Source organism: Sipha flava, unplaced genomic scaffold, assembly GCF_003268045.1.
Source record: "Sipha flava isolate LNK unplaced genomic scaffold, YSA_version1 89_pilon_pilon, whole genome shotgun sequence".
Taxonomy (NCBI): Eukaryota; Metazoa; Arthropoda; class Insecta; order Hemiptera; family Aphididae; genus Sipha; species Sipha flava.
The window spans coordinates 1,334,149-1,361,053 of record NW_020273631.1 but is presented as its reverse complement, the minus strand read 5'-3'; the positions used below and the strand labels follow the sequence as shown (position 1 = coordinate 1,361,053).

General features: G+C 28.0%; 1 protein-coding gene across 1 annotated transcript; it reads left to right on the top strand.

Annotated features, from left to right (window-relative positions):
- The first annotated feature begins 5,234 nt into the window (after positions 1-5,234).
- LOC112693712 (CLIP-associating protein 1-like) lies at positions 5,235-22,168 on the top strand. The gene is made up of 14 exons (XM_025568902.1): positions 5,235-5,519; positions 8,248-12,403; positions 16,480-16,588; positions 17,076-17,192; positions 19,106-19,309; positions 19,374-19,463; positions 19,519-19,870; positions 20,147-20,366; positions 20,438-20,651; positions 20,756-20,992; positions 21,049-21,232; positions 21,297-21,461; positions 21,533-21,691; positions 21,953-22,168. Exons 2-14 carry the CDS (start codon positions 8,338-8,340, stop codon positions 22,109-22,111), a joined length of 6,276 nt encoding a protein of 2,091 aa, XP_025424687.1. The 5' UTR covers positions 5,235-5,519; positions 8,248-8,337; the 3' UTR covers positions 22,112-22,168.
- The last annotated feature ends 4,737 nt before the right edge of the window (positions 22,169-26,905 follow it).

The window sequence follows — 26,905 nt, the reverse complement described above, 5'->3', positions numbered from 1 at the left end:
AATCACTTAAGGAGGTAGCAAGCCTTGATTTTCTTTTTCTTTATATCGCACTTGAGGTATAGGAATTTAGATGTTTTCTATTTTCAATGGAGCGATCAATCCATTGATGTGGTAATGATTTTGAAAACTGATTTAAATTCTTCTTTAGGTCGACTTTCCCACTTTTTTGATTTTTTTTTCCCATAATTATTCAAAATAGGATTAAACAAATTGGAAACAATTAATTTTTAGGTATGCTAAGTACTACATTTTTTAAAATGCAAGAAAGTTAATCTAAAGCAGCTGTTCCCAACCTTTTTATTAGTGCAGACCACTCATTTCATAGAAAATCTTTGGGAGCCCACCAATAGTTATATATATAATGCGCATATACATCAGTTATTACAATTTATTTATTAAAAAACAATTGTTTATTTCAAAAAAAAAAAAAAAAACTTCATTGAACCAGATTATTCTATAGTTAAACAATTTTATGTGATTTTTGATTGTCCCCACGAGAGAATTAATATCTAAATTAAAACTGAAAATTTTAGCCTTAAATCACTTTCACAAATTCAGTTTATTCTCATATTTATTTCTTAAAAATTAAAATAGAAAAAGCTCATTTACACAAACATACATGTTGTTTAAATATACAGTGTAATTTTAGAGATTTCTGGAAAGTCTTGCCGAATATTTAACTAGAATGGTAATAATGGTGTAGTTTTAGAAAACAATTTTAGAGTCTGATCACATGAAAGTTCAATCAACAAATCTTCAGTTTCTAATATTTAATATTTTTCAAAATATATGTAAGTAATGTTTATATAATATGGTTCACGGCCCGGACCACCCTGCTCGCGGTCCATGGGTTGGGAACTGCTTATCGAAAGAAGACTATGACAAATTCAAACCACTTTTCAAAATCCTTATCGCCTTAATATATTGTTCGGTATGTTGGAAATATAATACCTTTGAATACCTATATTGTGCGTGTGGTAGAAAGAGAAAGAAAATCATGACTTGCAATTCCCTTAATGAATATTACACATTTAGTATCGTTTAATTAATTTGTTACATGATACTAGGTCATAAACAAATAACAAATATTGTATGAAATTTTATTTGTTACTTGTCAATAATATAGCTAAATATTTTCTAATTTGATATAGGGGTCTTATTATAATTTTTCTTTGAAATACTATGCCAGATTTCATACTGTTATCAACTTATTTTTATTGTGACTAACTGCTCATTTTACTTATTTATTTTGTATACTTGTGTATATAAGATTATTCATATGATAATGTCTAACCTTTTTTCCTCGGCGGACTACTTTGTTAAACAATTATCTTGGAGGGGGCTACCAATTATAAAATTACGAATAATTTTAATCAAATAATGTTATTTTGTTATATATAATAGGTATTCAATGTATAAGTAGGTGCATGATGAATTTGTTTTCAAATATTTTATTGATTACTGAAAATATAGATCGAAGTACACGTTGTTTGTACACATTTATTTGATTATTACATTTTTTATATTTGTTTCATTTTAAAAAAATTGTAATAGGTCACATTGATTGCCTTCGAGGGCCACATGTGACCTACGGGCTTTGGGTTGGTCACTACTATTGTGTAGTTTATGTACTCTTTCATAGATTTTTAACAGTGCAACATTGCTGTATATTTTAATTACTTATACAGTTATATTGGTCCAGCGGAAGTTTCCCAGCAATAACCAGCAGGGCGTCAGTGGACGTCGTGTGGTATACCTTGGTGATGGAGTGAAATGCCCTACGTTGAGCACTGCCTAACAATTTTCTGGCCTTTGCTGTCCTAACTGCCTTAATCCAAATTTCTGAAGTGTAGGTGATCCTCTGAAGAAACACCGCTTTGTAGATTATCTCTGTCTCCTAACCTATTCTCCAGTTAGCTGACGACGCTCCCCTAAGTCTAAGGAAAGGACCCTCGGATTTACCAGCTACTGACCTAATGTGTTCTCAGTAGTTACGTTTGTATTCTACCAGGACCCCCAGGTACCTAATCGGGCTGGTCAAGACCGTTTGAGATTGGGATAAAATCTATGACTATAATCTCAATACACAAAATTATTATTAAGTTTGAAAACTCTTATTATTCAGTGTATTATAGTTTTTGCTTTACTTATATGCAAATACAAAATTTGGTTTACAAAATCGTACTTTTTCATTTTCTTGGGTAAAATTTGAACTAAATCTATAGTAGTAAATAGTTTATATGTGTTAGGTGTATGACTAAACTCAAGTTTAGTCTCTGCGTTTGGCTAATATCTAAATTTTGGACTTATCCATATGCGTATGACTAATGTCTAAAAACATTATCTGTACAACTAATTAAACGGTTTACATACTCTTATTCAATAATATTTAATAATATCAGATTATGAAATAATTTTAATACTAATAGAGTACAATTATTATTAAGAATTATTTAGTCAATGATAATATCTATCTATCTTTATTATATAGTTTTACGGCCATTTTTCATGACAATGGTAATGTAATTCATGGGTGGCATATTTTTCTGAAGAACGGTGGGACTCCTATCAATAGTTAAAACCGAGATAAATATTATGGTCTCATCTAAAAATTCTTGGAAATTTTTATTGTAATACTTTTTCAAAGTCCATTAACTTATTATGGAATGCATATTTTACAAAAATATTTTTCTGGTTTTGAAAATCAAAATTAATTTAATTGGGGTAAACGAAAAAATATTATGTTAATTTCAAGTTAATTTGTAAGGAAATGAGTTAAGTTAATTTATTATTCATAAAATAAGTTAAGTTAATAAGTTAATTTAACATAACTTTTAACTTATTAACTCCTAGGCTTGAAAACAAAATATACCTACAAAATACTATAAGCTGATATCTTAACTACTTACAAACTTGAGTCGGTAATTACGGTAAATTATTACGGACTGTCTCTATAGAGCACACACTATTGTATGCGACTGCATGCATATGAATTTTGCAATTAATATCAATTTTAAAATAATATCAAAATGCACACAACTGTATACAGTATTTATATTATTCAAAATATTTTATTTACCACGTACATGGCTCACCTCTATACAACTACCCAACATATCAATATTTATGCAATATTACAATTTCAAAATATTGTATTATTATTGTAAATAGTTTTAAATTTTTAATTTACTTATGGCTAATGTTATTTAGTCATTGGCCAATAACGGTTGGACAATGTTGGTTTTATTAGCTAGTGTTAAGATTATCCATTTGTTTTTGGTGGCTGAAGTCCGGAATTTTGACATTATCCAAAAGCATTGTCTAAACTTAAGATTAGTCGGTTAATCTTTATATTAACTGTCCTTCAGGCACTAGCCATAACATTAGCGGCGGATTGGCCCATCAGGATACCGGGAAAGTTCCCGGTGGGCCGGTAGTTGTATTATAACACTGGGCCGATGTACTTGGATTAAAAATTATTTTATAAAATTAATGTATTTAAGTAAATTGTATTTAATTGTAAGATTGTGATAAAAACCCAGTGTAAACGTGATGTAAACAATTCTACGAGCATTTAATCCTTGAATAAAGGAGACTTTTATGGAAAATTATTATTATTGAATAGTGAACCGGTCATACGGTAATTTTCCGGGCCAAAATTTTTAGCCAATCCACCGCTGCGTGACATATACTTTTTGTATGTAGGTAAATTAGTTGATGGGGGGGGTGGAAACATAGCCCTTGCGAATCTATGTTATCTCGATACTTATAACATCACGCCAAATTCAAGTTCAAGTTGTGCCAATGTATAGCTGATGTATTATATAGAAATGAAATATGAATCGTTAGTCTCATCTGGTTATAGGTAGCTTGTAAGTACCTTCTACCGAGACAGTTCCCTGTTAAAAACATTTTGGGGTGAGTTGGTGGATCAGTGCTCGTTATATTGCTACACAAGTAACTGCCTTAATGTTAACAGTTTTAATGTAAATCAAGCGAAGCTAAAACAATTTTTTCAGAATAGATGGTGGTTTAAATTAATCTGCCCCAGTAAAATGTACATTTTAAACCACCTTTACACCTGATAGGCAATTTATTTAATGTCCGTATTAATTTGAGTAGGTTAAATGTCCTAGTAATATCATCATTCAAATAGATCGAAAACAATAAAATTTGCAAAAATAGAAGTTAAGATTCGGAATAAACAACGACCAAGAGTTGAGACGTATGATAACCTTGAATGAACGAAACCTACCATGTATATGGATTTATAACTTACATAAATTATATACGAGTGTTATACATAATGTATGATGTTCTTCACGCCTTCGTTCTTTATAATTTCGTCGTTTTTAATGATACCTACAGAATAAATTCCTCGAGACTCGAGGGCCATGAAATATAACGCTCAGGATTATTGACTGCATCCGGACGAAATTTATTATTCTTTCCGTCATCATTGGATCATATTATTACTCTGTTAACAATTTTTTTTTTTTTTAATTATATTCATGTTTCGTCCGAGTCCCATGGCCGAACGACGACGTGATATCGCCGGACTCAAATGATATTTTGTTACTATTTCCAGAATACATGTTATCATATTATGACTCGATGGGACAAGGACTAGGAAGTGTAGAAAATTATTCTTCACTTCTATTTAACTGAATACATTACATTTCGGCATACATTTAAACAACAGAAACGCTATGCATACAATATAGTACACAGAGTTAGGTTCTCTGACCGTATTCTATACTATGTGGTCAATGTTTATTTTTCTGTAAACCAAATGACTTCTATGATAGACAGGTAGAATACGTAACAATGTATATTATAATGTACTTAAGAGTTCTATTTTATAGCTCTTTTTCCGAGTTCGCTAAAAAAGATGTGTTAGCATAACGTCGTAAGTATTACATTACATATTTACATTATTGCATATTCTATCCAACGTGTTGAATTATTAGGAATACAAGATCAATCTTTTCATTACAATATAATATTTCTAATTTAAGTTCACTGTCAAATCGTGGTTTTAGCGGTTGTACAAATAATATCGAACATTTAAAAAAAATAAATAAATAAAATATTAGCCCAACAGAAAGTTGTAATATGATGTACGAAGAAGATAACATTTACATTCAAACATAATGAACAAATTTGAGGTTATGTTCCGTCCATCTCCACCGTTCATTTCCGTTTCGAAGTTTGTGCAGCTGCAGCTGAACGCACCCTACACATCCATTATTTTGTCCTTGACGAAAAAAATAAATCTGTTGTTGTTCTACTGCCTTCTTTTCCGTTCGGTGTGATGATTTTTAAGCCTAACGTAGAATTATTTTTCCTATCGAATTTTTTCGTGATTATTCTATGTTCTAGCCGATCGAGTGAAGTTACATACTAGTCACAACCCACGACCAAAAATTGACTCAACGTTTCATAAGTTGAAACGTTTCCGCGAACAAATGTGCACGACGGGAAACCTGTTATCATTTCATGATGAGTCCAAGTTGATGGTAAGTCTTTTGGTCCAAAATTTACTCTTACTCTAATTTTGTTTATTCCTTATGGAAAATTAATTCTTCTTTAAGCCCTGTGGGTTTCCGTTGGTCGTATACGACCTGCTTTAGTACGCGTCATTGTTTTTAGGTGGGCAAAGTAAATAACTCAAATAGCTAGACCAGCTGATGGTTGAGTTTACTGTTGGCCCTAGTAAATTAAATAATTTAAAGAAGAAATTTCTCTTTGAGGATATTGGTATTGTACGACAAAAGTGTGATGTAGTGTTAAAATAATATTTTCTGGTGTCTTGATGCAATGTAATGTGCTTATGCTGAATATCTAATGGCTACAAATAATTTTTTTTGAAGATTTCTATTTGAATTAAATAAGTTATAGAAAGCAATAGATTTGTTTTTATGGGTATCACATCTTGCTAACTTTTTCTAGTTTTTCGTTAATTAGGTTTTTGTTCTTAGTTTTTGTAGTGCCATAAAACAAAATACTTGCTTATTATTATATTTTATGAAACACATTTTATAGGTAGGTTACTTATATTAAATTTAATTAAGCTTATGAATTTTTAACTCTTAGTAATGAGTAGGATAGAGGACTTACAGCATTTGTATATTTGTTTTGCACAATCACAAAAATAGCAAAATACAAAACAAATATGTTTCATACTTTCATAAATCTAGTCTTGAAATTTTATTTTGCATATAAATACATATTTCGAGTTTTTTTTTTTTAATGACATTTTTCTGCCAACGTTCTTATTTCCTCAAATATACAATCAAAATATTGTTGAATTAAAAATAGTTTTTATCATATAATATGGTTGTTGACTGTTCGCAGATACACATTTTATATAGTAATACATATTCAGGATAGGGGATTAGATTAATTTTATTTATTAACGGTAAACACGTAGCTTACATAATACATTTTCTGATAGAATGTTAATGATGCCATAAACAATACCAAAAAATTTCATTGCACTGACTTTTATCAGTACTTGAAAATAATTTTATATTATAGTCGTTTAGTTTTAGTTCTGCAGTCTGCTTATGTGCATCTATTCATAATTCGTGTCAACTTTTCGTCTTTGTGTACTGTTTTAACATTAAAATATCTAAAGATAACCAGTCTTTTAATAATTTGTTAAAAAGTTATTTATTGGAATTTTGTATCTTTCAACAGATGGTTAAGTCCTATACTGTAAGTATTGTGATGTTTAAGTAGAATGTGAAAAATAATTTGATGTTACGCAATATTTAAATGATTTATATATTTTATAAATAAATGGCTTTATAAAAATATAAAAGCATATTCTTAGTACATATTGTAGGGATTTTCAGTGCATAAGTTCTTACATATTTAGTGTTTTTTTAGAGTTACAAGTTCTCTGCCCTAATAATGAATGTTAATTCTTCTTTAATAATCAATTAATTATTATTTATCAAAAAAAATATTGTACATTTATGTTCAAAAGTTATGAGTATTCATATTATTTTTTTTTACATTAGCACTTAGAGAATATTAATCATTTTGGAATAGCATTTCACCGATGTAACTAATGTTTTTGGTAGCGTAAAATATATCTTCATAATTAAAAAAAAAAAAAGGTATAATTTTTAGTTCGACTTATGCTATATTAGTTTCAACCTATTTTCTTAACTAATAATCTATTTTCATTCAATTTTGATGATTAAGAGTAACACTTTGTTTATCTATTTTTAATTAATTGTTTATTTTTATTTAATTATAACTATGCATGTATATAATTTTTTTAAAAATACAATGTTTTAAATTTAAATTTTAGATTCTGATTAAAGTAAGGAATGCATTTTTTTAAATTCATATTTTATGCTTCTGTGAACATTTTTTACTTAAAAAATTATCAGAGTAAGTACCTTCTAAAATATTATTTTTTTTGTATTTCACACTAAGTAGTTAATAATAAATATTAAAATAATTGAGTATAGTAATTTTGGTCTCAAAATGTATTTCTTTTGATAAAATAGTTATTTTAGGTTTGAAAAATTGTGTATTACATAAATATTGTAGAAGTATTTTAAAAATATTAAAAATATTGCTATACATTTGTTTATGAACACTTTATTTTTATATATATATATTAATAATTACATAAAGGATTTCCAATATTTATCATCCAATACATTTAAATTTTTTGTATGAGTATTAAAATGTAATATCTTATATTTTCTAGTATACTCTTATTTTTACAATATGTATTATTAAATTCTTAAGCAAATATTCTTTATTTATTGTATAAGTCATTAGTGTTGATGCTTTATTTTTTTCTGCCAAACTATATTCAAAAATAAATTGTTTCTAGTTTTTAAATTCAGTAATTGGAGTAATTACAATTTACTATTTAATATTTGGTAGTTATCTTAATGAATGATATATGTATCAGGTTACATAAAGTTCATGATAAATATCATCAATTAAGAAGTCTTACATTTTAAATAATTGTTACATAATGATAATACTATTAAATTGTATTTTTTGTTAAGAATTTCAATTGGTATTTATTAATTAAGAAATAGTTATTATTATAATGCGCTAATAAATTGGTCATTTAAATGACATCAATTATCCATCTGTATGTACAAATGTTTAAATATTTAATAAGTATACAATATTCTTAAATTGTGTTAAATAATTTAATTTAATTAATATTAATTTATTAATTATAAATGTTGAATTATTTTGTTACAGGTCATCGGTGGTCGTATAAATGTGTTGCATGATAAAGGAGTGTAGCATTTAAAAACTTTTATTAAACTACCTTTCACATAATCTGTTTTTATGAACATGGCTGCTGGATCACCACAAGATTTAGATGGCTTTTTACCTCTACTATCAACTTCTGATATAAGAATGAAAGTCACTGTAGGTGGTAAATTATTTACTTACTTAGAGGAGCCTAGTAATTCAGTTGAATGTTCTGACATTGGAATGTTTATTGATGGAATTGTTCAATGGTTATCTAATAGCAATCCAAAAGTTACTCAATATGGAATAGATATTATCACACAATTGATTACTAGAATGAGAACAGATTTTAGACCATATATTTCGACTGTTTTACCCCTAGCTGTTGATCGACTTGGTGATAGTAAGGAATCAATAAAAGTTAAAGCACTCTTTCTTATTATGAAGTTAATGGAATGTGATACAATTAGCCCTCAGTCATTATTTGACAAAATATCAGCTAATGCATTCTATCACAAAAACAGTAATGTTAAAGAAGGAGCTATGAAATTATTATTGTCTACTGTTGAAGAATTTGGTGCCAACTGTATTGCTATATCAAAAATTGTACCTATGATTATTAAACTTTTAAGTGATCCTAATGTTCAAGTAAGACATAAAGCGTTTGAAACACTTGTTGATTTATATAAACATGTTGGGGATAAATTACGTGTTGATATACAAAAGAAATATACTATTCCTCAAGGAAAAATGACAGACTTGATGAATAAATTTGATGAAGCTAAAGCAGCTGGAGATTTATTACCATCTGCTTTTGTTGGACTCAGTTTAGCTGATGATGATGAGACTGATCGTGCTTGTATGTCAGCACCTAGACGCATTCCTGGTAGTGTTAAAAGACCCGGTTCATTTTTCCCTCAAAATTCTACGCCATTACAACGAACTGGTTCTGTAAGGAAACCAAATTCAGCATCTTCTGCTTCTTCTCATGCGGGTGCAGTTGATGAAGACACTTTCGTTCGATCCTTTGAAGACGTTCCTTCTATACAGATTTTTAGTGTACGAGATTTAGATGATACAATGAAAAAATTGCATGAATCTATTCAAGATGGTAATGAACAATGGAATAAGCGAGTTGAGTCTTTGAAGAAAATTAGATCACTTGTAATAACTGGAGCAACAAAGTATGAAGAGTTTTTCAATAATCTGAGGTATTTAGAACATTCCTTTCAAACATCTGTTAAAGACTTACGATCTCAGGTTGTTAGAGAAACATGTATTACAATAGCATTTTTATCTCAACGTTTGGGCATTAAATTTAATCATTTCGCAGAGTCAATTTTTAGTAATTTAATTGACCTCATACCTAATTCAGCAAAAGTAACTGCTTCATCTGGGTTAGTTGCTATAAGATTTATATTAGAACATACCCATGCTCCCCGTATTATACCAATTCTTGCAAATAGTTTGGGATCTAAGTCAAAAGATATTAGACGTGCATGTTGTGAATTTTTTGATCAAATTCTACGCACATGGCCAACTCAAGCATTAGAAAGACATATAACAATACTTCAAGATTCCATTAAAAAAGGTATAGCTGATGCTGATTCAGATGCTCGTGTGTTATCAAGAAAATCTTATTGGGGATTTTGTGAACATTTTCCAGAACAAGGAGAAGTATTATTAAATAAGTTAGAGCCAGCATATCGTAAGGTATTACTTACAAATACTGGATCCAGTTCATGTTTGCCAAAATCTGTAATGGCTGAAAGTATAAAATTACCTTCTCGTCGTCCAGTAACTCCTCAAAATAATATTTCAATGAGATCAAGCAGTGCCATAGATTTACAAGCTGCACAAAGAGCAAAAGCTCGGGCTCAATATGCAGCTCTTGCTAGACAAAAAGTAAACCCCATGGTTTCCCCTCAATCTGTTACCAAGAAAAGTAATGATGATTTGCATCAATCAGATAGAGTTGGAAGATCAAGAGGTAGAGTGTCAATATCTCAACCAACTAGTCGTTCAGGATCACCATCTTCAAGATTTACATTTGGGCAACCAAAGTCACGAAGAGGCAGTTCTGGTATACCCAGATCTCAAGATACTAGTAGAGAAGCTAGTCCTAATAGGTATAGTTCCCTTGGATCACATTCAAGTAGTAGACGACCACCTATTTTACCAATATCTAGACCAATAATGGCACAAAAAATATTAATGCAGAGTCGAGAAGCAGAATCTGCTTTGGCTGATGCTCTTGGTAGTACTACTACTGGTCATAAATCTCCAAGAAAAATATTGGGAAGGTCAATAGATGACCATAGTGATGAGAGTGAAACATCTAGTATTTGTTCAGAACGGTCAATTGATTCTCACAGAAGAACATCAGATTCATTTTATTGGAATGGATCACAACATCGATTACATAAAGATATTTGGGAGAATTCTAGTTTAGATATTGAAGATATAATATCTAATTGTGAAAGTTCAAACTGGAATAATCGCAAAGAAGGTTTGGTAAGCTTACAAAGATATTTACAACAAGGAAATATTATAAGTGAACTATTATTAAAAAGATTAACAGATATATTTACTAAAATGTTTATGGATTCTCAAACTAAAGTCATAAGTCTCTTTTTAGATGCTCTTAATGAATTAATTGTTACCCATAGCCAATATTTAGATCATTGGCTGTATATACTTTTGGCTAAGTTGTTTAATAAAGGAGGTTCTGATATACTTGGTTCTGTACATTCAAAAATTTTAAAAACTATGGAAATTGTAAGATTATCATTTCCTTGTGATTCTCAGTTAACTGCTGTATTTAAATTTCTAACAGACCCAACACAAACACCTAATGCTAAAATGAAAATATTTGCCATGAGTTATATATCAAAATTAGCTGTTACTACGGATCCGGGATCAGCATTTCCATCTGCTGCTGATGGAAAAAAAGATTATGCTACTTTAGCATTAACAAAAATGATCGGATGGACTATGGGCAACAATATAAAGCAAGGTCCTGAATTAAGACGTGCAGCTCAAGAATCTATACTAGCTTTGTACAGTTTAAATGCATCCCAAATCACATTAAGGTTATCTCAATTGCCAGAAGAGTATCAAGAAGCAGTTTCTGGACTTATAAAAAATAGAGTAAGAAGAAGTAGTGTTGATCAATTAATGTCTCCAAAATATCATAGTCATAATCGACAGTCTCCAACAAATCTTGCTTCACCACCCTTACAACATGATACTACTGATAATTTCAATTCAGAAGAAATATATAAGTCATTAAAACAAACTACTGCTGAAATACAAAAATACAGTTTAGAATGTCACTATACTGGAGAAAGAGATACTGCTTCCTATGATTCTGGAATAAGTCAAATGTCTGTTCGTACTGAAACTGATAATCATAATTTGAATGGCTACAAAAATGGTCATACAACAGCAACTGATGGAATTATTAAAATACTTGATGATTTAGATAAAGACACCTTGCAACTTGACTATAAACAATCAAATTTAAATCGTCTAAAAGAATTAATTAGAGATGGTCCTGTTGATGTGCTTGTAAAAAATTTTAAAAAAATAATCAAAGTAGTTTTAAAATTATTAATGGACAGTGAACCAATCATACGAGAACAAGCTATTACTTTAATTACAAATTTAGTTCAAAAGCCAGAAATGGTTACTTGTTTTCATAATTTTACTGAATTGATAATTCTAAAAGTACTAAATATGTGTTGTGATCCCTGTAAACCGGTTGTAAAAGTTGCAGAAGAATGTTCATTTGCCCTTAGTGTATCATTACAACCAGAAACAGTAGTCAGAGTAATCACGCCTTTAATATCAGCAAAAGAATTTCCAGTTAATTTGATGGCAATCAAAATGATGACTAAACTAGTTGATATGTATGGCAGTCCTCCTGTAGCTTCTCAAATGAAAGAAATAATGCCTGGCTTGCTGCAAGGCTATGATAACCCTGATAGTGCTGTTCGAAAATCCGCTGTATTTTGTATGGTTTCATTACATAAAGTATTTGGCGAACAAGAATTTGCACCTCATATTTCAAGTCTAAATGGCGCTAAGCTCAAGCTGTTAAACTTGTATATTGAACGTGCACAGCAGTCTTCCCCAACATCGCCCAAGACAAATTCATAAACTAATTACATTAATAATTATCGAACAAAAATTATGAGTACAATAAAAGTATTCCATTAGAAGTTTCAGGTACTTGTGTGTAACATTCAAGTCACACTTCTATTACTTTTGTAAACATTGGGATGCTCAAAAATATTAGTACATTAATCATTTTAACTGTTGCCTTTTAAAATACATAACCATGGTTTACATTTTAATATATATATTTTATTTACTAACTGATGTTGTAAAAGTTTTATTGTACCCAAACTATAATTAGAAACTTTTTTCAACCAATTATATTTCTAATTTAAAAATGTGAATTAGTGTATTAACTAAAATATAATATGTTAAATTATTTTTAATTCAGTTGTATATTAATATTTTGTAACTGTATGAGTTAGTTGCTAATATATTGCTATTGGTTGTATTATTACTATTGACTTGTTAAGATACTACTATAAACTTTTAGTTTAGTTCTTGAACATCTATTTTTAAATAACTAAAGTACTGATTTATATTAATTAATTTCTATTAATCTGTTTTGTTTATAATACTTTTCTTACTTTTTTTTAAAACTAGTTTGTTTTCATATATAGTGTGCTATCTGTATGTCACCCTATCAACAAGTATTATTGCATTAATTAAAACTTTATTTAATTACATTTTTTAACCTTATGTAATATGTGGTTTAAATTATTTTTTGATCACATGACTAATTGAATATTGTGCTTTGTATTCATACATTTTTACTATAATACATTGTGCCACTATTTTTTTCAGTGATTTTGTTATATATGAAAAAAAAAAAGTTGTGATAATTGTAATATAATAACTCAGCTATTTTATATTTACATTTACTTAATGAAAATTATATACAGAACAATGAAATAAAACATTACATTTATAAACTTTGTACTCAAAAACTGTATTGTAGTAAAAAAGTTATATGTGTATTGTTGAATTTTTTAATTAAGAATTAGTCAAGAAATAAATGTTATTTCGTTTTATATGGTTTTGTAGTTTAAGTAAAGTATTAACAAAATGTTATGAATGTCAAAATTTATTGATTATGTTAGTGGCACGCTAATTTATTATGTATATATACTGATGAATTATTATAACAAAATGTAATGAATTTATTCAATTTTCTACAATTTTTTTTAGTTTCTACTTGTGAATCTAGTAGAATAAATGCATTATACTTCCATTATAATTTTGTGATTTTATTTTTATTGTAACTATATTGTTATAATGTTATTTTAATTTTTGTATAAAAGCCATAATAAAATAAAACCAAATACCTAAATACATTTTTGTTTTTCAATCATTCCTGTTATAAAAATAACAAAGCAACACATGTTTATTTGTATATGGATTATCCAAACAGACCCAATCAACTTATTTAAACTGATGCACAAATATTAGTTATTACTTATTGTTGTTTTATATTCTATAATCAATGATGACAGATAGGGTTGCCATATGTCCCGGAAAATAGATTTTGAACTTCGTGTCCTGGTGCCCCAAAACATGTTTTTAGGATGTCTATATGTCCTGGCTTAGACGTTTAGAGGAAATGTTGAATTGATTCATTTTTAATTAAGACGATTTTATCTCAAAGTACATTTTTAATTGTAATCAATTAACAATATATTATAAAAACATAATATGTAATTTGCACTTAAATATATAATATATTTTATTTTACAAAAATATTTTTAAATATTATATTGCCTGCCATTAATGGTCCGCTTAATATATTAAAAGTAATTAAAATAATAAAAAGTATATCTTTCAATAATGTGTATGTTTTGTTTTTGTTTCACCTTATAAATTTATGGCAATGCTAGTTACAGAACTAAAATCATTTATTAAAATGCTCAAGTTGGCATACATACGTATTAAAAATGAATTAAAAAAAAAAATACTCTTAAAAAATGTAACTCGTACATTTTTTTTCTGATACAATATTCCTCCCAATACTCAACATTCCTAACTATCTTGATTACTTATCAATTATTAAAAACATGTTTTAATCATTTATGCAATTAAAATAGGTACTTACCTGATATATTTTGTCAGATAAGAAGATACATAAAGGTAAGTAAAGATTAGGGATCATAACTTATGATTCCACATTTGTCATAATATTTGTAAAAGTTCTTAAATTATGGTATTCAGTCCCTTTATTTTGACTGCCTATTCTGGTTGTAGAAACAATATTAAATGATTGTCGAAGTATTATCTATGTATATATGCGCACAATAATTGTTGTAATATAATGATTTATATTCGTCTATAACATAGATAGGCAATTGGCGGCCGACGAACTTCACCTGGTCCTTGGTTTATTATTTCTTGATTTAACTCGTGCTACATTTTCAAATTGCTTCATAATGTTTTAGTGTTTATCAATATTTCATTTTATTATATTGATCGTAAAATGTTGACATTATATTCTTATCTGGTATTGAACTACAGCTAAATTACTAAATGTCTAAACATAATATAACCTCATATCAGCACAGTTAATATAACTATAGGTATTAATACTATAGCACAGACTATATGAAAATAGTTTTCATATACCTAACCTAGCCTGTGACAATAGTATTAAGTACTTAATTTATTGGATTGGTTTAGTCGTAAAATTTAACTGTATGAAATAAATGCTAACCGTCAAATAATCTAATAACCTATTTTTTTTCTTTACTCTACCAGATTTGAAAGTTCTATAAATTAGCTCCTTGATAACCTTGAGTTGCCCATCCCTGGCAGGGCCGACGAGAACTTTTGAGGGCCCAGGGGCCCCCTTTACTTGAACTTGTTTGACTAAGATATACATATTACTTGTACATATTTTAGTTCAATAAAAATATTGTATAAAAGGCTAAGACGATGGGCCCCGAGGCTCTAGCCCTCCCTGTCCCACCCTCTCGTCGGTCATGATCCCTGGTCTATAAGATAAAGTATTACTATTTCAATTCACACATGATGTTTACAATTTGAATTTCTGTAGTTGCATTTACGTAGTGTTGGCGATAATTTGAATGAACTCGTGGACATGAGCTTGCATTTCTGCACTACTTTAGTTTCTTCAACGTTTTTCCTATATCAAATGAATACATTCGAGCACAAGCGCGGATCTAAAGTAATTTTTAGAGGGGGGGATTTTATATTGTTGACATAATATAATATATAAAATTCAATAATTCTATAGTATTATAAGTATTACCTTTTATCGTAAATATTTTTTTTACACTGTAAAGGAATAAACTTCCAACTAAAAGTTTAAAAAAAAAATAGGTACATCGAAAAGAAAACTTTTTATTTAAGAACAATAAAAAAAATATGAAATTAAATTGAATATTATAGAGCGAAATCTAATTTTTTTTTGGTTTTTTATAAACATATATAGGTGTTATAGAAAAAATATAATTTTTATCATTGCTTGACAACCTACAGTGCTCGACTTGAGAAGGGACGGATTACCCCACTAATTTTCAGAAATTTTAGCGTCCCCTACTATTATTACGTTATAATTATAACGCTTATCAAGTTTTGGGGATGCTCTTTTTTTTTTTAAAGTAAATAGAGTTCCTTTCTTTAATTTTGCCAAGTCGAGAAATGTTGACATATTTTATTATAATTTTTTTTCGTTTTGTTTCGTGACATTAGGGGGGGGCATCGCTTCCATTCCCCCTTGTATCCGCGCCTGTTCATGCAAACTGTGAGAACCAGTAGGACGCCCGCGTGTACACATTAAAAATAACTAATTATAAATAATTATCAGTATTATAATAAATATAGCATCATTTCGTTATCGGGATGCTACAGCGGTAGCCGGCTTGGTGTAAAGCATAATTTATACTTAACCTACAATAATAAGAGCGGTGATAATAATTTGCTTTAAATATCTGCTGATAACCTAAAAAATGAAATACGCTGTTGATAAATAAGGCAAGAAGTGCCAAGTGGTCAGTGGATTACCATAGTCGTTGTGAGTTTCAATTATATTAAGGCCGTCAACGGTTGTCCTTTGATTGATTTCAATCGGTTATTATTTTTATTTAATTCCTATTTAAGTTTAAGCAATGTCACTGACCGTCGACCTAGATGAAGCCGAGTTAATGAACGCAAAAAATTCGTGGGTCTCTAAATCCTGTCTGAAAGACCTCAATAAAGTTAATAGCGTACCAGTGTAAGTATTGGATTATTTAATTATTTTACGCTCAATTGTATAATACAGTCGAACGTTTAATTGGTGTTTATGTGTTCTGGAGTCTGAATATTATTTTTGTCCATAAAATCAATAAATGATGAAGTACCTTTGGAATAATATAACAAGTGCTAGAATAGAAAAACATGTAATTATAAAAAAAAAAACTTTATATTTATGTCATTCGATTTAAAAAAAAATTGTTTGAAGTTCAGATTTTGTCAATAGTTTAGATGTTTTTCTTTTAATTTCACATGTATTTCAATTTATGTTTAACCAAAAAATTTTTGTCTCAATACTTATTTAATTTTAAATTGTAAATTTAAATAATTAAATTATTTTTAATGTTTAGAGTGGTGAAATTATTTGCTCCCAAATAATTTTTGTAAATAATTTTATTCTAATAAAAATGTTAAGTAGTTATGTTTTATTATTATTCAAAATTAATGTTTTAAATATTTTGCAATAGATTACCTGTTAAAGGCGAAAAAAATGTTCTTGTGACCTCAGCACTTCCTTATGTCAACAATGTTCCACATCTTGGTAATATAATTGGTTGTGTATTATCTGCAGATGTGTTTGCAAGGTAATTTATTTAATATTTTGTTCATATTATGAATATTTTTAGTTTTTAATTATTTTTTCTTAATTATAAATAAAAAAAAATTTATCAGATACTTAAAATATGAAATTTTAATAAAATTCATGACAGACAATTACCATTAAAATAATATTTTACTTTTTTATATTATAAATTTTAAATTGTAATGGATTTATATCAATTAATATTTGTTATCATAATGTAATTTACTGATTTTTATAGTTATGATGCTTAATATAATATGCTAGTATAAAATGATGCTAAAAATAGCATTTTTATCAGTCACTGTATAATTATAATAAAATGTAGTTAAGGGAATTTTTTTAAACTTTTTTCTTTTTAAAATTTATGTTTTAAATCCAGGAAATTAAATTACGTCATAAAATTTGTATACTATTAAATAAGTTTCTATAATATGTAAATTAAACACTAAATGTCATCAATACATTCATGTTATGAATACCCATTTATGAATTATTGTACTGAGTTAACTTACAAATTTTATTTTTTTCGTAATCTAAAAATAATACATAATTACATTCTGAAATAATCAATGTATAAAATAAATGAAAAATATATGATTAAATAATAATTAAGAATATTACATATTAATTATTATTTAATATTTAAGTTAAAAACTCATTTGTTTATTTTTTAATATGTTGTACATTTTTATTTAATAATTCTTCTTTTTTTAAATTGCTTATTCATTTATTTACAATCTATACAGGGGTGTATAATAATTAAATGTTAGTTAGTATAATATAAAACCATTTGAGTGGTTCCTCTGAATAAGGGCCTATGTCGGATTTCTCAACTTTTCAGGAGCGCTGAAAAACAATATTTAACTTAATATTATTAATTACAATTTCTTGGAGTTATATGGGCCTTTCTTCCACTAAAAAATTTTAAAATAAAAACCTGGTGCACATGTAGGTGTATCATGTTTGTTTATTGAATAAGAAAAGAAATAATTGCAGATATTATATGATATAACATATTTTGGTTATAATATAATTAAATGATTAGTTACGAATGATATTAAAAAAATGACGTCGTATCTATATGACATAATCCCTTTTACTTCTGAAAATTCTGTCATTTCTGTATATATATGCGATTCTCGTAGCTTCTAATGACTTCTTTTAGTACTAAAGACCAAAGAAACACATTCTACACCTGATATAGGACATTATTCCATAAAAAAAAAAATTTTGACAAAATCCGACATAGAACCTTATTCGGCAGAATCATTCATTTGTGAAAAATATGAAGATGTTTCACATTATAAACATCTGAAAATGAGTAATGAGTAGGTCATAAAATTTTATTATAAAATTCAATGTACAAATTAAACATTGAAAAGATCTCTAGGCTATTCATGTTTTAGGCGTTTGACTGAATTTCCCGAAAGATTGTTAAAATTAAACTATAGTGATTAGGCTATTGGAATGATGTTCTGTTTTGTAATGGAGTATGTAAGTAGTATGTAGTAGCTGTTTCTTCTATGGTTGGGATTTTTAGATCATTATGCAAAGATATATTGGTAATGTACCCCAGGGAGCATTGGCAATCATTCGTTGCTTGAAATGCTTGAACAATTCTGGTGTTTGCTAATTCGACCGAACACTAAAGTTTATTTCCATGGGAATAGATATGTTAGATTTTTGTACAAAAGTAGGAAGTTGGGATTATGATGGCGATTGTGAAGTTGTTTGCATGTATAACCTCAAGTGAATTTTCTGTTTCAAACAGTAGACTAAGGTATTTTACTTCTTTTGTATGAGAAGAAATACAATTTAAAAAAATCAAGTTGGTTTTCCTCCAGTACAATGATATAATTAAAATTTGATTATATTTAATTAATCAATCAAATTAATAATGATTTTATTTAATAGATATTGTCGATTGCGTGGTTGGAATACATTATTCATTAGTGGTACTGATGAATATGGTACAGCAACGGAAACAAAAGCTTTAGAAGAAAAATTGACACCTCAACAGATTTGTGACAAATATTTTAAAATTCATAGTGAAATTTATAAGTGGTTCAACATAAGTTTTGACCATTTTGGCAGAACTACATCCGATAAACAAACTGAGTAAAGTTTTTTGAACATTTTAGCTCAAATTATAATTTAACTAGTTAATTTATGTTTAATTTAGAATTGTTCAAAGCATATTCAAGGAAGTACATGATAATGGGTATACTACCACTGCTTCTATGGAACAACTTTTATGTGAAAATTGCGATCGGTTCGTATTTATTACAATAAATTTGTATAGATTATTTGTTATTGTTTTACTTCAGATTTTTGGCCGATCGTTTTGTTGAAGGAACATGTCCTCTGTGTAAATATGAAGATGCTAGAGGTGATCAATGTGATGGTTGTGGTCATTTAATAAATGCTACTGAGCTTATACAACCTAGGTGTAAGGTTTGTCAAAAAACACCTGTTATACGTAATTCTCAGCAACTCTTTTTGAATTTACCCAAAGTTGAAGCTAAATTAAAAGATTGGGTAGATAAATCTGGAGATAATTGGTCTTATAATGCTAAAGTGATTACTAAGTCTTGGATGAAAGATGGTTTGAAAGAAAGATGTATTACTAGAGATTTGAAATGGGGAATTCCAGTACCAATTGAAGAATTTAAATCAAAAGTATGTTATTTATTATTAAATTTCACTATACATTTATTTTTAAAGAATTTACAATTATAATTTTTCCAATTATGATGTAGAAATAATACTATTTTTCTCTGTCTCTCTCACTTTTGTTATAAAAAATATTGTTCTTGGTGTTTTGATTTTTATTTCCAAATAGCCCTATCATATTAGTTAATCTATTACTAAATTTTTTTTAGATATTAATGTAGTATACTATTTACTTTTTTATCTGATGAAATATAACAATAATTCTAACAACTAAATGTATAGGTGTTTTATGTTTGGTTTGATGCACCAATTGGATATATGAGTATGAGTGCTGTTTACACACTAGAGTGGCGTAAATGGTGGCAACCAGAAATTGATACTAAAGTAACATATTACCAATTTATGGCTAAAGATAATGTGCCTTTCCATTCCGTTATGTTTCCAGCTTGTCTTTTTGCTACTGAATGCAACTATACATTTGTTAACCATATAATGGCCACAGGTTTGTTGTTTTAAAATATTAAACTTAAGACAAATTATAACATAATTATTTTTACTTTTTTGCTGTTTTAGAGTATTTAAATTATGAAGATGGTAAATTTTCTAAATCCCGTGGAATCGGAGTATTTGGGAATGATGCTCAAAATACTGGATTGCCAGCAGATGTTTTTAGGTTTTATTTGCTGTTTGTTCGTCCAGAATCTCAGGATAGTTCATTTAGCTGGGGTGATTTAGCTACTAAAAATAATTCTGAGTTGTTGAACAATTTAGGAAACTTTTGTAATAGGTAAATAATGTTTTAGTGAATGTTGTATTTACTAAATATTATGAAAATGACATTTGGTTATATATAATAGAATTTCTAAATTAGTATAGAAAATATGATTTCAGAGCTTTAGCATTTTTAGAAAAGTTTTTTGATTGTGTTATTCCTGAAATTCAATTGGGAAAAGATGAACTCACTTTATTGGCACTTGTAACACGTGATGTAAAAGAATATATAAGTATGTTAGATAAGGCCAAACTTAGAGATGGTTTACGACTTATACTTTCTATTTCTCGTCATGGTAATCAATACATGCAATTCCAAAAACCATGGGTATTAGTGAAAGGGTCATGCGAAGACAAGTAATTAAAGAAGAATTATTTTATGTTGTTTATACTAATTTTTTTTTTTTTTTTAGAATCAAAGCTGGTACTATCATTGGACTTAGTTGTAATCTGGTGTGTTTAATAGCTATAATGTTACAACCTTATATGCCACAAACCGTTAATATAATCGGCAAACAATTGAATGTTGATATTTCAACATTTTTATTAAATAATTTTGTATCAATTTTCTTGCAACCTGGACATAAAATTGGAAAAGTATAAATAAATATTTTTTTACTACAAATAATTTATATTATTTACTGTCTATTTTTATGTATAGCCTGCTCCATTATTTGATAAAATTGATGCATCTGTTGTTAATCAATTAAAAAGTCGTTTTGCTGGTAAACAAAATTCACCGGAAAAAGAAACATTACTTGTTCCTGGGTTGGATCTTACACAAATTTCAAGTATTGAACAAATGGAAGAAGCTATTTCTAAGCAAGTAAGTAAACTGGTTCTCAAAAAATGTATTTTAAACAAACTTTAACTATTAAAAATATTTTTTTTCTTCAGGGTGATTTAGTGAAATCATTAAAGCAAGGTAAAGCTGAAAAAAGTGAATGGGAACCATACGTCAAAGGATTATTGGAAATGAAGAAAAGTTTAGAACAAATGAAAATAGCATCTAATCCAATATCTATAGATGATTTAGAAAAAGAAATTTCAAAACAAGTAATTTAATTAATTCTATAATTATGATATTGATCGTATATTTTCTTTTTGAATGTGTATTTATTTATCAGTTTTCTAACTTGTATGTGTAATCTTAAGTGTATTTTTGTAGTGTACTGTTAATATATAAACATATTACACACTACTGAAATAGTATATTTCCATAAAAGGAAATATTATATCAATCCATAAAAGCTTCAACTAATTTATACACAATCTTTTTTATTAATTTTTAATATTTATCTTATTATATTGATGCAGGGCGATATAGTAAGAAAATTAAAAGAAGCAAAAGTAGAAAAAAGTGAATTACAGCCGGAAATTAATTTATTAATTCAATTAAAATCTAAACTTTCCTTAGTTAAAGGCTTACCAGCTGATAATGGACCAAAGAAGAAACAAAAACAGAATAAAAAATAATCTTATTATATATCTAACTTATACATATAATAAAGTTATTTCATTTTTTGTTGTTCCTTTGTGTTATTATATACTATAACAATATTATATTTATAATAATAAATAAATAATATTGTAAGCTTTATAATTTAAGATCATATCTATTCACATTGAATCAATAAAAAATCCAAGTATTTATTTTTCCTTTATGTTTGATTAATTTAAATTAGTGATAATTTTATTCTTAATTGGTTGAAATAAAAATAAGTATATAATTGAATTTAGTTAATATTAATTATCATTATTTTACATATAACTCCACACTAGATCTTATAATTAAGCTTAAATATTAATAATTATCATTATTATATTTATAACTCGTCTATAGTACTATAATATTATATTAATTTAGTATTATTTTTTAAATTAAAAATATTGTACTTAGATATTTTACGTTTTATTTATTTACAGTACCATTATTATTAAATTCCTATAAATAAGAAAAATATGTGCAAATATAAAAGATGAAAAACAACATAAAACAATATAATTTTTTTAATATTTTAGCAATTTATATTGTAAAATAAATATTGAAGAGTCTAAATTGGTATTATAAATTCATAATCGAACTATGGATACAATTAATTTAAACTTTGCTGTTTTTTGTTGAGTGTTCAAAAATTTGTTTTTGTACATTTTAATGGTTATTAACATTTAAATGATTTAAAATAAAGAAAAGTATATGAAAAATAGCTAGTTTTTGTTTTTTACATTGTAATTGTTAAAATATTTTGTATTGGCAAAAATCCATGCATATTAAGTGTATACATGGCATGGTAGTATAATTAGTTGTATCTTATAAATTTTAAATTTGTTCTAATAAACTCAAGAAATTCTATCAGTGGAAGAGAATGGACTACTAGAAACATTATATTTAAGTCATACAGAATGTTGACAAATTAATTACCTAATCAGTGGATCCAGCCTAGACATTAAGAGCCTTTACTAGAAACTGGTTTTATATGCACTTCAAATCTTAAAAAGAAGATGCTCTTCTTTATAATTTCATTAAAATAATCTTTTATAAATATTCTTTTTTTGGAAAAATATGATTTTTCATAAAAATATCTTAAATACTGAAAAAACAAATAAAAGTAAAAGTTTATAAAAATTAAATTTTATTCCTTTATTTAAGGAATTATAATATAGTTATATTAACCCTAATGTTTAAAAAAATATTCAAACAATCAAGTTTAATCTATAGTATGGTGATATGGTGGTGTATACAGTGGCACACAGTGGAGGGTTCAAGGGTAGCAGCTGCTACCCCTGAAAAATTGGGTGGGTGGGTGGGTGGTCCTCCTGGCCCTAAAATATCTACATCTACATGATAACATCATAATAAATCTACTACGTACAGTGGCGTGTTGAAGAGGTTTTTGAGAAGCCATGGCCTCTGCATTTTTAGAGGTGGGTGGTTTGGGTAGCCGAAGTCTCATGACTTATATGAGGATATCAATTCAATTGTACCTATACCTACATAAACTATAATAATAATTATTCGGGGACATTAAAATAGGCAAGCCTGTACAACCGTTCGTTACTATTGGTAAAACGGTTTAAACGTGCTACGTGTAATAAAAACTAAAGAACCCGAAAGAACCTTTTCTAAATTGACAATTATTAAAAACAAACTTCGTAGTACCATGTGTGAAAGTCGGTTAGAAAATTTAATGTTACTATCATGTGAAAATGATATTAAAATTGACACAGATACTGTAATTAATACATTTTCAAATAATAGTAGCTTATTGCAAAAGGCTTTATTATATTAATTTAAGTTTGATGTTTACTCCCAGTGTACATAATTATTAAGACTTACAATAATCATTAAAAACTAATAGCTACCGAGAACCTGTATTTTATTTTATTAACATTCAATACTTTATTATTAAATCTTGAACAAGTTTAGAGAATTCTAGTTAGGGGGGTGTGGGGGCGAAGCCCCCGCGGGTCTGTTTTTGAAAGTGATTTAGTGGGTGGGTGTTATTTTTCCATTTAATATGCTACCCCTATTCATTTTTGAGTGTGCGCCACTGGGTGTATATTGATTTTTATGTTTTACATGTGTGATTGTAGCACATAGTTACATATTACCTAAAATTCAGCTGTATTTAAAAATAATATAAATAACGTGTTTTAAATAATAAAAATAAAAACTAACTATTTGAGTACAAAAAATTGTAGTACCTATTAGTACACTTGAACGAGCATGTTTAAGTTTAAACATATACTCGTATTCAGTGCCGGTGTTAGGTATTGCGGGGTCCTGGAAATTGGCGTAATTGTGAGGGGCAAGTGCCTCCCTGACAATTTTTGAGAGATAAAGGTATAATTTCCCCCCCCCCTAGATAATCCAATAGTACAAATAGCACCTTTTATTAATGAACTCTTATGGGTATTGGTACCTAGTACCTGCTACCTACAATTTATGTTAATCTAAACCACAAAATGAGTTAAAACACTTATGTAAAATCAAATAATTAGATATACTGTATAAAATACATACAATAAAAATATGTTTTAACTGGTTGGGGGAGGGGTGTCAGGGTTTTGGTAATAATAAATATATTATATTGCCCCCCCTAGATTTTTTCCCATTTACGCCACTGACCCTGGACATAGGACCCTTTAGAGGGGAAAAATTCTAGTTTTTTTTTTTTAAATCAGGATTTTTTAAAAAAATACTGTTTTTCTTCGAATTTTAAACAATAACTATAGAGACAATAAATATTTATATTATTATTTATTGTAGGAATCCTACTCGTTGAAATATTACGCTTTCGTCGTATCGATAACGATTTACTTTGTATTTTGTACTATGGCTAAATTTAGATATCATTTTCCAAATAATTGGTGATAGGCATAATATAGATTTAAAATTTGTTGATAATTAAATGAAAATTATAATTAAAAATCATGGGGCCCTTTAACGAGCGCGGGGCCCTGGACAAATATCCCATTTGTCCTCCCCTAACGCCGGCACTGCCCGTATTGGAGCAATAGTAATATACTCCGATATCACGATAATATTAATTATCGTGTACAGGGCCATCCCGAAGGGGGTGTCTTAACCCACAACGAAAACACCAGTCGGCAGTTGGACTTGTTTCATTATAGACTAGAAGGACCTAATTTTACTTACGGAAAACAAATATTATATATTTCGCAATACAGTGTATACACGAATAAAATTTATATAACTACTTATTATACAATATAAAATATTATTACATATATATATATATATATATAATTAAATTGTCAATTTTAAGAACGTGCAACACTGACACATATATACATGATAAAAAGTAAAAATACGACTACACATAGTTAATTATACTATATACATTGAGTAAAAAGTTGTAGTCGGCATTTTTCATATTATTTAACCCCCCCCCCCCCTTGATTTTTATCTTCGGGACGGCCCTGATCGTGCAATCATAAGTCATGAAGAGCGTCAAAGCGAACATTTGGTTGAATTTTTTTTTTGGGGAGGGGCTATAATAATTCAATGTAAAATAACTCGCATGGGCTTCGGCCCCACACCCCCTTCTCATGCACAAGTAAAACTTATTACTATTAAAAATATAGATATGTTTAAATTGTATTAAAAAAAAAAAGCTAAATAACGTATATTTAAAAATAATTAATATTTTATTTTAATGACAAATATCTATTTGTATCAGCAAAGATAATCAAAATATCATAACTTTTTATATTTTTCGATTTATCTTTTTCAATATATAGTATTGAAAGACCACTGAACTTTAGCCAAGTTTTTATTTTTTTCATTGCACTGAAACTTCTTTCGCAAGTAGTCGAACTAATTGGTATTATTAATGCTATTGTAAATAGTTTTTTATTATTTCATATTTTACGATTTTCAAAAAAAAAAATAAACAAATAATTTTAAAAACAATGAATAATATTTTTAACAAAGTTTCGATTTTAGGGGGCTAAGCCCCCTCAAGCCCCCCTGATATCCACCTATGAAGAGCGTCCTTTATCTATGACCGTTCTACCGTAGAACGTAGAACTTCTACGTGTACCAAAGACATGTCTATTAGTATAAGGCACGAATTAAGGTGTGCGTTAAGTTGGCCCACCCTAAATCAAGATAGCGGCTTCAAACCTTCTCGAGGGTTTTGCAATTAATTTGTTATAATTTGTTATATAGTTTTCAGAATTCGCATACCCATGGTTTTCCCAAGGAAACATTTCTTTTTTTTGTGATTCAGGTGCAGTTTTTTAGTTCAGTCCCCCTATTTTGAGCTAATGATTTCGGACTTTCACAGGAATTTAATAATCCAATAAATTTGATATAATTTTCCATGAAGCTTTCAAAATCCGAATTATTATGATTAAGAATTTAGATTTAAAATATTGAGAATAACTTTAATAACAAAACATTTCCAAAAATTATTTTATATAGAATGTTATGACTAGGAACGAGAAGTATAGAAATTGTATATTTTTTTCTGTCTTCTATTTATAGGTATGTAGGTGAACTAATAATGTGTTCCATAACGTAGTGAGTTCATATTTGTGGTTTTTTTGCATATTTTAGTAATTTTTTTTTAAAAAGTATATTATTTTTTTATAGGTATTAGTTTTTGTGCATATAAATGCATTTTTAAAATAATATTCATTATTAATGAATGTTATTACAATATTACCCATATATATAATAAATATGTGCATATTGCGTTATAATCAATTCACTATCAATTTTACCCATTTCTAATTATAATT

Excerpts from the sequence above, each read along its gene's own strand:
- LOC112693712 (XM_025568902.1), top strand. The coding sequence starts at position 8,338 with ATGAACATGGCTGCTGGATCACCACAAGATTTAGATGGCTTTTTACCT. Across the intron at positions 19,871-20,146 it reads TTGAAGAATTTAAATCAAAA|GTGTTTTATGTTTGGTTTGA; the intron begins GTATGTTATTTA and ends CTAAATGTATAG. Across the intron at positions 21,692-21,952 it reads AAAAAGAAATTTCAAAACAA|GGCGATATAGTAAGAAAATT; the intron begins GTAATTTAATTA and ends ATATTGATGCAG.